Source organism: Pleurodeles waltl, chromosome 11, assembly GCF_031143425.1.
Source record: "Pleurodeles waltl isolate 20211129_DDA chromosome 11, aPleWal1.hap1.20221129, whole genome shotgun sequence".
Lineage (NCBI taxonomy): Eukaryota > Metazoa > Chordata > Amphibia > Caudata > Salamandridae > Pleurodeles > Pleurodeles waltl.
In genome coordinates this window covers 50,175,125-50,188,677 of record NC_090450.1, presented here as the reverse complement: position 1 = coordinate 50,188,677, position 13,553 = coordinate 50,175,125, and the positions used below count along the sequence as shown (strand labels likewise).

At 45.1% G+C, this 13,553-nt stretch overlaps 1 protein-coding gene across 1 annotated transcript in view; it reads left to right on the top strand.

Moving 5' to 3' along the window:
• The window catches only part of SLC2A2 (solute carrier family 2 member 2), a 141,499-nt gene that overhangs the window by 120,725 nt on the left and 7,221 nt on the right, over nucleotides 1-13,553 (top strand). Inside the window, exon 9 of the mRNA XM_069213027.1 lies at nucleotides 13,193-13,294. Coding sequence (XP_069069128.1) covers nucleotides 13,193-13,294 — 102 coding nt within the window. The remainder of the gene's footprint in view (nucleotides 1-13,192; nucleotides 13,295-13,553) is intronic.

The window sequence follows — 13,553 nt, the reverse complement described above, 5'->3', positions numbered from 1 at the left end:
ACCTCCATAGGAATCCCACACAGGTAAATATCCCCAACAGTGCTCTGATCACCACCGGTGCAGTCACTGTTCTCAGAGCGATTGCCTCTGGATAGGGGGTGTCATGGTCCACCAAAACCAGGATAAACCTGTTGCCCAAGGCAGTTTTTGGGTCCAAGGGACCAACAATGTCGATGCCCACCCTTTCAAAGGGGGTGCCAACGACTGGGAGTGGGAGCAGGGGAGCCTTAAGCTGTTTCCCTGTTTTCCCACTAGCCTGGCAGGTGGGGCAAGCTCTGCAGAAGTTATCTGAGGCTGTCCTCATTCTGGGCCAATGGAAGTGGGTGACAAGCCGGTTAAATGTCTTGTCTTGGCCCAGGTGTCCTGCCAGGGGGATGTCGTGAGCCAGACCAAATAGGAAAGCCTGGTAACACTGGGGGACCACCAGCACACGGGCTGCCCCAGGACCTGGAACCTCAGACTCACTGTAAAGGAGATCATTCTCCCAGTAAATATGGTGAGTGCCAGAGGCGTCACCTGCTGCTTGGGATGTGGCCTGTTGCCTCAGACCCTCAAGGGCGGGGAATTCCTTCTGCGCCTTGCAGAATTCTGCCCTGGTTGCCCCCCCTCTACTTGCCAGCCAGCAAGTTCAGGTAGGTTACCCAGGTCAGCTATGTCCTCCCCAGTTGGTTCAGGGGCCTCCTCCTCCTCCGGGGCCCCGTCAACCACCGTGGGAACATTTGGGGCGGGTTTTGCACGCCTCTTGCCCTTCCTCTTTGCAGCTGTCGGGGCCATTTTTCCAGGCTCCAGACGCCCTTGACTCCCTTCCCGGGCAGCCATGGACCGTGTGGTCATGCAGACCCACTCAGACAACCCTAACATCTCCAGGTGGGATCTCAGCTCTACCTCTTTCCAAGTAGTATGCTCAAGATCATTGCCTAACAGACAATCTACAGGCATGGCAGGACTCACAGCTACTTTCAGAGTACCAGAGACCCCCCCACTCAAAGGGAACCAGAGCCACCGGTAGGTTGACTCTCACGATTGTCAGCGACTATGACCTGGTGGAATGTATTAGGGACTATCTGCTCTGTGGACACCAGCTGACTCTTGACAGTAGTCATACTGGCTCCTGTGTCACGCAGAGCCTCCACCTTTTGCCCATCAATCAACGGTGACCCACTGCCGGTACTTGGAACTATTTTGGGGCATGTGGGCTTTGGGCACCATTTCTCTTTCTCGCAGGGACACTAGGGAAACCTCTAACTGCTCCCCAAAGCTATCTGGGTCTGTCTCCCTCCCGAGCGCTACACTAGTCAACCCAGGTGTCTGTCCGGTAGTGGACGGTGCTGTCTTGGAACACTGGGGGTCGCCCTTATAGTGACCATACTGGTAGAACACTAAGCATTTGGGGTTGAATTTCCCTGATTTATCATAAGTCCCTGGCTTTTTCCCAAATCTGGAAGAGGAATGGTTGCCACCCCCTCCCTGGGAATTCTTTTGGGGGCCTTTTGAGAGTTCCTTATCTGTAAGTTTATCTCCCCCCTCTTTCGTCTGTTGGGAACCCTGACCACCTTTCTGAGTGTCACCCCAGATACCTTTTTGGACACTCTTGTGCTAACCCAGACGTCCGCCTCCTCAGCAAGCTTACTGGGATCAGTCAGCTTAGTATCTACCAAGTGCTGGCGCAACTCTGTAAAAGTAGTATTGAGCATATTCTCTCTCAGAATCAAGTCATTTAACCCTTTATAATCATTTACTTTGTTGCCCCGCACCCACCCATTCAATGCCTTACTGGAAAAGTCAAAGAAATCTACCCATGTTTGTGTGGATTGTTTGGTGCTGACCCTGAACCTCTGACGGTATCCCTCAGGGGTCCACCCAAACTTGGCAAGTAAAATGGCTTTCTGAAGTGGGTATGTGTTTTGATCTGGTTGATCCAATGTGAGAATTGTGTCCCTCCCCAATGGCGGCACATAACCCCACATAGCTGTACCCCATTGCCCTTCAGGAACCTCATGAGCCCTTAGTGCAACTTCATAAGCAGCTAACCATTAATCTATGTCATCTCCCACCACAAAACTGGGCACCACATTTTTGGGTATACGAACCTTCGTTTCTCCAGCAGGTCCTGTCTGTATGCTGCCACCATTACTGCTGGATTCAGACTGTCTCGCCTTGATCTCCAGCTCCTTGAGACTCAGTTCATGAGCCAACAACAGTTTCTTTTCAGCCAAAGCTCTTTCAGTTTCCATCTGTTGGGCTGCTCTTTCAGCCTCCATCTGTTTGACTGCTCTTTCAGCTTCCATCTGTTTGACTGCTCTTTCAGCTTCCTTGGCTTCCCTCTCTGCCCTCCTTTCCTCCTGTTGAGCCTCAATTTTAATTTTTGCCATTTGTAATTGGAACTCCCTTTCTTCTCTCCTTTCCTCTGTGGTCAGGCTTTGCTCAGAGACACTGCTCCCTGGTCTGGAAGGGGGCACAATTGCAGTGGTAACATCACCCACTGATGGCAATAAATCCTCTGAGAGGCCATTTTCTGGCTCCTCTTCCTCATCATCCTCCTCTAAATGGGCTTCTGCCCAGGCCCTCAGCGCCACTTGAAAGTCCTCCTTTTTGGAGGCCCCTTGGGTGGGTACTCTCATCACCCTGCAGAACCCTTTTAGCTGTTTGACAGTATATGTCTCCAACAGGGCTAGGTCCAAATCTCCTGCTTGAGACCCAGCCAAAGACATGTTGAGTGAGGATTCAGTTTTTGAAAATTGTCAGGAAAAACGAATTTGCAAAAAGAGATAAAAATCAAGTTGACCTTCAACTGTGGGTAGGTAGTGAAATACTTTGCTACTGTATGTCACTGCACTAATACAAGTCCTATCCTCACCGCTGATCACCAATGTTAGAAATGGGTTTTTTGGTTGGCAGTCAGGTTACCCTCTGTCCAAGCAAGAACCCTCACTCTAGTCAGGGTAAGTCACACACAATCCAAATTATCCTGTGCCCACCCTCTGGTAGCTTGGCACAAGCAGTCAGGCTTAACTTAGAAGGCAATGTGTAAAGTATTTGTGCAATAAATCATACCATAACATCATATAGTACCACAAAAATACACCACACAGTGTTTAGAAAAATATATAATATTTATCTGGGTATTTGTAGATCAACACAATAAAAGATGCAATAAGAATTTGTAGAGATATCACTGAAAGGTGATATAAAGTGTCTTACGTCTTTAAAAAGCAAACAGAGGCGGTCATTCTGACCGCGGCGGTCGGCGGTCGCCGCCCGCCAAGCGGTTCCCGCCGAAAGACCGCGGCGGCCATTTCGGCTTTCCCGCTGGGCCGGCGGGTGACCGCCAGAAGACCGCCGGCCGGCCTGGCGGGACAGCCCCTTCAACAATGAAGCCGGCTCGGAATGGAGCCGGCGGAGTTGAAGGGGTGTGACGGGTGCAGTGGCACCCATCGCGATTCTCACCGTCTGCACAGCAGACAGTGAAAATCTTTGTGGGGCCCTGTTAGGGGGCCCCTGCACTGCCCATGCCAACGGCATGGGCAGTGCAGGGGTCCCCAGGGGCACCACCGCACCCGTGCCCGCCATCTTGGTTCTGGCGGTGGACACCGCCAGAAACAGGCTGGCGGGAAGGCGCTCGGAATCCCCATGGCGGTGCTGCAAGCAGCGCCGCCATGGCGGGTTCCCTGGGCCAGCGGGAAACCGCCGGCTCCCCTTTTCCGACCGCGGCTTTACCGCCACGGTCAGAATCGCCCAGGAAGCACCGCCAGCCTGTTGGCGGTGCTTCCGCCGCACTCCGCCATGGCGGTCATGGACCGCCAAGGTCAGAATGACCCCCAGAGTCTCTTTCAAGCACAAAGTACCTGGTTTGGAGTGGAAAATCTCTGCAGAGGGCCGCAGAGGAGGAGATGCGTGGAACAATGGTGTGTGCGTCGGTTTCGCCCCTTCACACACGGACCTGCGTCATTATTTTTCACGCTGGGAGACGTGCGTCGTTCTACAGGAAGAAAAATGGTGTGTGTGTAGGTTTCGCCCCTTCACACACGGACTTGTGAAGTTTTTTTTCACTCGGGGAAGACGTGCGTCGTTTTCCGGCACGCGGGCCGACTCCTTCTGTGGGTCGCAGGATTACCAGATGTCCCAGGGTCTGTGCGTGGAATCCTAGGCTTGTTAACCGACTGCGCGTCGTTCTGGTGGGCTGTGCGTGGAATTTTTTTCCTCACAGCAGGCGTCGCGTCGATTTTCTCTCTGGAAGTCGGGCGGCGTTGTCCAGGTGAGGCCGTGCTTCGAAGTTCCGGTCGCACCGTAGGCGTTGCGTCAAGCGGCGTCTTTCCGGATCGGCGTGCGGTGAATTTCTCACCGCGGAACAAGCTGTGTGTCGAGTTTTTCAGTGCACACGGCGTCCAGTTGAAAGAAAGAAGTCTTTTTGGTCCTGAGACTTCAGGAAACAGGAGGCAAGCTCTATCCAAGCCCTTTGAGAGCACTTTTACAGCCAGACAAGAGTTCAGCAAGGCAGCAGGCCAACAGCAAGGCAGCAGTCCTTTGTAGAAAGCAGACAGGTGAGTCCTTTTAGCAGCCAGGCAGTTCTTCTAGGCAGGATGTAGGTTCTGGTTCAGGTTTATTCTCCAGCAAGTGTCTGATTTGGTAGGGCAGAGGCCCTGTTTTATACCCAAATGTGCCTTTGAAGTGGGGGAGACTTCAAAGAGTGGCTTAGAAGTGCACCAGGTCCCCTTTCAGTTCAATCCTGCCTGCCAGGGTCCCAGTAGGGGGTGTGGCAGTCCTTTGTGTCAGAGCAGGCCCTCCACCCTCCCAGCCCAGGAAGACCCATTCAAAATGCAGATGTATGCAATTGAGGCTGAGTACCCTGTGTTTGGAGTGTGTCTGAGTGAATGCACAAGGAGCTGTCAACTAAACCCAGCCAGACGTGAATTGTAAGGCACAGAAAGATTTAAGTGCAAAGAAATGCTCACTTTCTAAAAGTGGCATTTCTAGAATAGTAATATTAAATCCAACTTCACCAGTCAGCAGGATTTTGTATTACCATTCTGGCCATAATAAATATGACCTTCCTGCTCCTTTCAGATCAGCAGCTACCACTTCAATAATGTATGAGGGCAGCCCCAATGTTAGCCTATGAAGGGGGCAGGCCTCACAGTAGTGTAAAAACGAATTTAGGAGTTTTACACTATCAGCACATGTAAACTACACAGGTACATGTCCTGCCTTTTACCCACACAGCACCCTGCTCTAGGGGTTACCTAGGGCACACATTAGAGGTGACATATGTGTAGAGAAAGGGGAGTTTTAGACTTGGCAAGTACTTTTAAATGCCAAGTCGAATTGGCAGTGAAACTGCACACACAGGCCTTGCAATGGCAGGCCTGGGACAAGGTACAGGGGCTACTTGAGTGGGTGGCACAACCAGTGCTGCAGGCCCACTAGTAGCATTTAATCTACAGGCCCTAGGCACATACAGTGCACATTACTAGGGACTTATAAGTAGATTAAATAGTCCAATTGGGTATGATCCAAAATTACTATGTTTAAAGGGAGAGAGTATATGCACTTTAGCCCTGGTAAGCAGTGGTAAAGTGCCCAGAGTCTAAAAGCCAGCAAAAACAGAGTCCAAAAAGTGGAGGGAGGCAGGCAGAAAGTTAGGGGTGACCATCCTAAGGCATGTCAGGTCTAACAATCATCGTATATTTACTTCCAGTCTTCACTTGAGTATCAGGGTTTAAGAAACCTATCATAATTACCTTTTTATAAATAATTCCATACTGTGTAGTGTCCTAACAATACATGCTAACTAATCCCATAAGCACATCTATCCATAAGAGTCCAGTCACATGTAACAACATACTGACCAAAGCGGCTTCCTTACGGCCATAGGTTAATGAGAAATCCTGGTACAAACACAAACAGCTCCCAATAGGCACAAACATTCCACTTTCAAGCAAAGGAGATAACCTCATCCATCTTCCACACAGTGATCCACTTCTTAGGCTGCATTCTGACTTCCCCAACGTCTTGCAGATACATCGCACCTGTGGCAAGCTTACCATGAATATTTTGTTCAAAATGTAGTTAGCAGTTGCAGTTGGTATAATGAGCTAAGCATAGCAGAATAGCAATAGAGTGATCCTGCCTCATAGAGGTGCCCACACTAACCCTCAATGGCAGGTGGACGTGGCATGCTGTGGCTTCTACCAGGTGTGACAATGCATAGTCGAAGCATATGCACTACTTTCCAATTAGCTGGCCATCTTCTATAACACACAACTAATGAAATGCTGCAGGAGGACTATGAATCTTTAGTGTATTCAATGGATAATACCCACAACGCCAATGCTAATATTCCATTCGGAGCTTGTACTGGAGGTTTTGACATGTGCCAGAGTGTACCTGACCTAAACTGGTTTGGTGCCTGCTTTACTTGTCCTGGGACTGTGCTCAGTGTGCTTTGGTGAGACCTTACATCTTCTATTGTGTCCTGCTCTGAAAGATACATTACCAACAGGGAATAATAAGGGCATTGAAAAGTTCCCATGTTGATTCAAGGGCTGCTTTGAAAATGTTAGGAGGAGAGATGCAAAGGATAATGTTTATATAGTGTGGAAGAGAGGCATGAAATATGAAGAGATAATACAAAGGTATGACAACAGTTCAGAGATTTCAGAATAGTTGAAAAGGTGATCAAAGCTCTGCAGAAGAATGTAGAGAAGGTGGTCATGATATAAAGCACACAATGGGCGACCATTGTGAACCATCAATAGAAGAACAATTATAGCAAGAACTAAAGACCTTTTGGGGGCAAAATAAGACAAAGAATGAAAAAAAAGATTTTGGCCAAACATGGAGGAGTAACAGGTGAGTGGGGCTGGAGACAATTAGGCCCCTATTTACATTGATCAAGGTTTGGCCACAGCCGGAGGAAACAGGTGAACATCATCAGTCTGGACCACACCTTGCCACTGTAGTGAAGTGATAGCATTTGACATTACACTCCTGGTAGTGGGGGGGGGGGGGTATACCACCTTGAATAAGATCAGCTATTTTCTGAATTTTTTCAGCAGAGTTTGGGGAGTTCAATGGCAGGTCGTCTTGAAAAACACTGGATTCTTGGGAGAGGTGTATGAGATTTTTCTCTGAATATCAACCCCAGAATATTGCAGGTCAAGAATATCAGGGACCAAATATCTATAGGGAATTGCATGTGGAGAATAATATATATTTACTAATCTTAAGTTAACATCAACGTACCTTGAAGACGTATGTACCAAGTAGCTACATGTATGTAGGTACATATGTATGGAGTTAGGTATACAATCTAAATATAAACATGGGACATAATTTTGAGGAGAGGTTATCGACAGAAATATCGATAGGTAAGTAAGACTAGATTTTTTGTACCAAATTCCACATATATGTACCTAGACAGTATATATAGCTTCAAGGCACATGAATGTCGATTTAGATATAGTAAATATATACTTCCTTATATGCACTTAGTTTTCGATATTTTGGGCCAGATGTAGTAAGCCGTTTGCATGGTGCAATCTGCGAAAATCGCAGTTTGCGCCATGCAAACAGCCTTCTGCGATGCACATTCACAATTTGCGAGCCGGTACCGACTCGCAAATTGTGAATGCGACTCGCAAATAGGAAGGGGTGTTCCCTTCCTATTTACGACTCGCATCGCAATGCAGAACTGCTTTGTGACCGCGAATGCGGTCGCAAAGCAATTCGCAGTTACCACCAGTGTCACACTGGTGGTAACTCATTCGCAAAAGGGAAGGGGACCCCTTCCCCTTTGTGAATGTTGCCCAAAAGGTTTCTTCAGAGCAAAAAACGAAACCAAATGGTTTCGTTATTTTTTTTATTTTGCAACTCGTTTTCCTTTAAGGAAAACGGGCTGCAAAATAAATAAAAAAACTGCTTTATTTAAAAAGCAGTCACAGACAGGGAGGTCTGCTGACTTCAGCAGGCCACCATCCCTGTGAGTGCAGGGACTCGTAATGGGGTCGGAAAATGCGACCCACCTCATTAATATTTATGAGGTGGGTCTTTGCGACCCCATAGCGAGTCGCAGACGGTGTCTGAGACACCGTTCTGCATCAGGATTTGCGATTCTGAAATGGCGAGTCGCACCAACTCGCAATTTCAGAATCACAAATTCTGTCATTGCTACATCTGGCCCTTTGTCCCCTACTCTTCTTGTACCATCATATTCTTGGGATCGATTTTCAGTAGTACAGTCAGCAAAGTATTCTAGCAGGTACTGCATCATGTTTGGTTTTCCAGTCACTTAAACACATGCAGAATGGCTTTGTCAGCACAAATAGCTATCTGCCTGTTATCGCTGCCAATTCAAGGTCCAGTGCTGCTTAAATGATGACTTGGCACAAAAAAAAGATAAAGTCTGTCACTGATTACCGGCTACTTTAAAGTAAAGGCCCTGACAAGGAACTAACAAGTTCCATGCAGTGGAAGGCTAGAAGCTAAAGGGAGACGTGGAAATGGTTCAAAACGCGACTAAGGGTGTCAGGCTGTAGTTACCTCAAATTTATTTTAAAGAAACAAATTGTCATTTTATGTAACAGTTGAAACTCGGGCACAGGAAACAGTAGCATTTTCTCAGCAACAGTAATTCATACACGTGAATGTTTAAAAAAGCGCGCCACACGCTGAGAGGTGAATGGGCCTGAGAACCCATGACCTCACTGTTCACCAACCCACTGGTATTTTCCCTGTAGCACGTAGGGCCAGTCCAGGTCTGGCATCAAGGACAGCAAGAAAACAAGTTATGAGAGAGGCTCTTTTCTTGTATACTCGAAATCGTTTTTTGTAATTTGTTTTAAAATTTGGTTTGTTTAAATTTGTAACAATTAGAAATATGTTTCTCTTACAAAAACCATAAACAAATACTATCTACTACTCGGCCTTAGTGTAAACTTACTTTAATTTCGTTCAACAAAATAACAAAGCATTTTTTTCAGAAATATTTAACAAAGACGCATGTTTAATTCTTCCTACAGTTTTTATTAAGGTTCAATGAAGTCAGAGGCTACAATACTGTAAAACGGCAACACAATCTAAATATTAATAACCTGAAACCCCTCAGTTTATTGCTAAATCGTTTTTATTGCTATTGCATCAGGATGATCCCTGGCCAGTGAAGCAAGCTTAAGAAAAATGCATTTCTCACCATATGCTAAAAAGTCAGCCCCTAATTCACGCCAACATGTTGTTTAACAAACAGTAACCACAGATCCCTAAAACACAATAGTTGCATTGGTGATCACCAAAGGATAAAAAGTGAGGAGACGGCTGCAGAGGAAAGGGTTAATACGGGGAAAGATTAATGGTGTCTGCTCTGAGAGGTAGAGGTAGGACTACAAGGAACAAAGTGAAACACAACGCAACATGTCAAACAGGTCACCCTCCTGTTGAGGTCATTGTGACCAATGAGAGAATTATAGCGGTGTACGTATCGAAGAGGGAGTTTTACTGGACACCTTCACATGGGGGATGCTTCAAGTGATTTACCCTTCACATTGTCTAAAAACACTTGTGCCGCTTCAGACTTGGAGAAGATATGTGACTTGCCATCTTACACCACTGTGAGTCTTGCCAGGCTTCGGATGCTTGAAGGTACCTGTGCTGGATCTCTGTGCTAAAGTCTTGGGAAAGGACCCAGCATAGCCAGAGGAGATGAAGTACTCCTCAAAAACCCTTTGAATCTCTTCTGTGACCAATATTTCAGCAGCAGGGATGGTAGGAAACCTCAAAATATTAATAATAGTGGCTTTCATTGCATTTTACCCTGAAGGATCACCATTACCTTTGTTACTTCAATTAGAACCTCCTTCAGCCTGTTTCAGCCAAGGACATGTTCATCATCTGGCATTGGATGTCTCACATTAATTGAGGACTAGTTTCCAACCAACCTGCTTCCATGCATTCCAGACAGGGCTTTGCTCCTATTGTTTCCTCCATTGTGCCCATCTTTTAATAATGAGTTCAGAAAAAACTATTATCTGTCTCAGGTGTACAAGCGTGGTCTCCTATGGACAATTTTTGAGCTCGTCCTCACTGACACCCTTACCCTTATGTATAAAGGGATGAAAGAAGAGATGCCTCTCTCTTTTGATTTTTCTTCCATATTTTGAGTAAATGTACATTTATCACCCTCTCAGTGCCATAGCAACTTTATAGGGAGCGCTAAGACCAAACGCTTCTCTGAGGGAGCACTCTGCCTCTCTTTCCTACCTCAGTTGGCTTGTCAACACATACCAGCAGTAAAACCAGAGGCCACCTCTTTGTATAATGGCAGCTTGCGGATGGCCAGTTGAATCACAGTGCACCACTGTCACTAGCTACACAGGGGTCCAGGGTGGCACCTTTATCCTCCGGTATCATTATCTGTACCAAGCTGTACTAAGTGGTGCTATCATCTCTCTGCTTTCAACAACCCTACGGGTTCTCTCTTCATTTGGGAGACATCACCCAACTCTCCATCCAGTGGTTATCAAATATCCACCAACTCCCTGCCCAATACTCTCTCAACAGCCTCCCTCTAGATCTGTTCAGGACCTATCCTTGGATCACATTTACCACCTGTTGTGGGTATTAATTCATGTTGGAAAAGGGAAAATCATGCAGATGTACATCCAGTAAAGGCATTTTCCCACAGGTATTTCAGCCATTTCCAAGGAGTGATAAACTCCTAATTGCATGGAACTGATGGAGTGTCATTACATGGTAACATTAATTTTGTGTGTGGAGATTGCTCCTCACCAATAATATGTGACTTGTAATTGGGCATTTCCTGTACATTAACTTGGAACACCATAGATGACTCCTTAGATCAACCTATAACACTGTTTACCAAAACAGCCTGGCTGACTGATGCAAGTGATATCTTAAACATATCCTCTCAATTAAGACAATGGTTGTTGACAGCATTGGCCACAGCCAACATACATATATTGAGGCAGTGGTGTTCCCATAACCTACCAACACAAGAGGAGTGTGTTGTTGAAATGTGCAAAATAGCCTTGTGTGATCAAACTCTACCAGAGGACTACAAGATAAGATGCCATTGCCATCTGTATCACTCTCATTGAGCTCTTGGGTGGAGCACAGCAGGTGCTGAGTGCCAATGTTGGTTGCAGCATAACATGTAAAGACCAGTGCCTTCCTAACGGTTTACCAAACAGCATGTTTCTGCAAAGGGCTCTTCTTCTGGCACATAGCCATTGGCATCAACTCAAAACATAGGGTGAAACAGCACTATTGTAGACCAGGAAGTACAGAAGTGACATAATTAAAAAGTAGTCCATCAGTCTTAAATACCTTAATAGATAAAAAAGTAAAATAAGGACATATATTTTACTTTGAAACAGAGAAAGACATATTACAAGTGGTCAGCACTGGATAGTTTGTAGTCACGGTTCAGAGGTACTTTTCACTGAAAATGCACTTTTTGATTTACCTATAAATTGTGGTCTCTTGGATGAATTTGCATTAAGTTTGTCTTAGTTCTATGGGGATGGCATGTGGCCTGGTCCAGGGTGCCTTTAGGTCCTGATGTGCACAGCCTTTGGGTACCAACAACAGGTTGGACATAAAGCCTGGCAGCTCACTGGGGGCCTGATCACACACTTCACCTAACCCAATCCTTCAGTCGGGCTCAGCAGTGGTTGTGAATTAAGTATATCATAAAATAAACTCAATTAAAATCAAAGACAAAATTGAGTTATGGTTCTGGCTCAAACATGTAAAGTCACTGACATTTGTCAGACATGATTATAAATGTACGCAACATACACCATCCACAGAGCACAATTTTGCCAATGGCACAGAAACACAAAAAAAACACTTATTGGGACAACAACTTCGCAGATGTAGGGAATTATGGTGTGTGTTATGTGCATTGATAACCATAACTGATTGATTTTAAGCTTTTGAGCCAGTACTATAACTCAAATTTTATCTGTGTTTTTTCAGTGAACAAAGTCATAAATATACAGACATATATATTTCCATACACGTATATATATACACATACATGTATATGTGTACAATTACATACACATATATCTACACATACATGTATATGTATACAATTACATAAATCCATACATTTTTTATTAATATGTGAAAGTTTTTACAAGACTCTTTTAATATGGTGCTTTCACTAGAGTAGTCCATCGGTTATTGCTATAGATGTAATTCTTTCAAGTTTGTAAACTGGGGGGACACTGATTTTTGCAATCACCAAGTATAAATGTAGTCTCTTTTCTAAAGGACAAGGTATCTGAATTTCAAGGCAGACTTTCATTCAAAGAGTAGCTAGAAATCTCTGCATTCCCTACCTCTCTAAGTTGCACATTATTGCAGGGCTCATTTAAAAGATGGAGGTTAGAGAATCAAAATAGAAGACAAATAGGCTTACACTATTCACAGCCATAGAGCTAATAGAGTAGCAAAGACAGAATCTTGGGATTCTCTGCATGATTGGTAGGGCAAGTGTAACGTATAACATCAGCCAAGACGTGTTCCTGATTTTCAACAATGAATATGGCACATTTTTAACCCTTTGGAGTTAGATAGGCAAAAAGAATCACATATTCAGAGTTTCCTTTAAGAGCAGGCGGTACTAATCAGAAGCTATGAAATGATCGGGGTAGCACTTAGCTTGCTCCACTCTAAACATTCAGTAAGAAGGCAACATTGTCAGAGGGCCACACTTGATTGGGAATGGTGGGTCTGTGTCTTTGCTTTGGTGTCTGAGAGAGACGGTGGTCAGTGGTTGTAAAGCACATATGTTTGGATCTAGTGTAGTGGTTACAGATAGAATGAATGGCCTAAAAGTGAAAACTCTAAATCTGTCAGAATTTGGGGGGAGTGTATTTTAATGGAATTCTTCATCTGCATACATTAAAATGAGTTACCAACAGGCATAACTTTGTAAGGGGGGAATGCTGGTTGTATTTAAGAAACATACAAATTAACAACAGAATTCAAGGTACCTTAGCTTGCCTTAATCACCTTGGCCTTAAATACAGGATGCAAAATGATAAGGTGGACAATTAACTTTGTATATAGAGCACAAGTGAAGTCAATATACTATATTGAGGTAAATAATCATTACACAACAAACCTAATTCAATACAGTCAAAATATATTTTCCTCTATGTCTCTGCAGGTCTTCCTTGTTGAGAAAGCAGGAAGACGCCCCTTGATTCTTGCCGGCTTAGGCGGGATGTGCATATGTGCTGTAATCATGACAATAGGACTTGCACTTCAGGTGGGTTTCAATGTAATACTGATGTGTTCATCTAGGTATATGTGTGGCACATTGAAAAAGGTTATGGCATATTACCCCTAAACTGTGTTGCTTGACATGCAAGATAGACAACCATATGTATGTACTTTTTTTAACAATTAACACAAATGTTACCGTAACCCAGGAGAAAGAACCCTCCTAAACTCTGTGCAATGCACCCAGCACGTTTTTCAGAGAGAAAATTAAATCAATTAAGGGAAGCATTCAACAACCTGTGGAC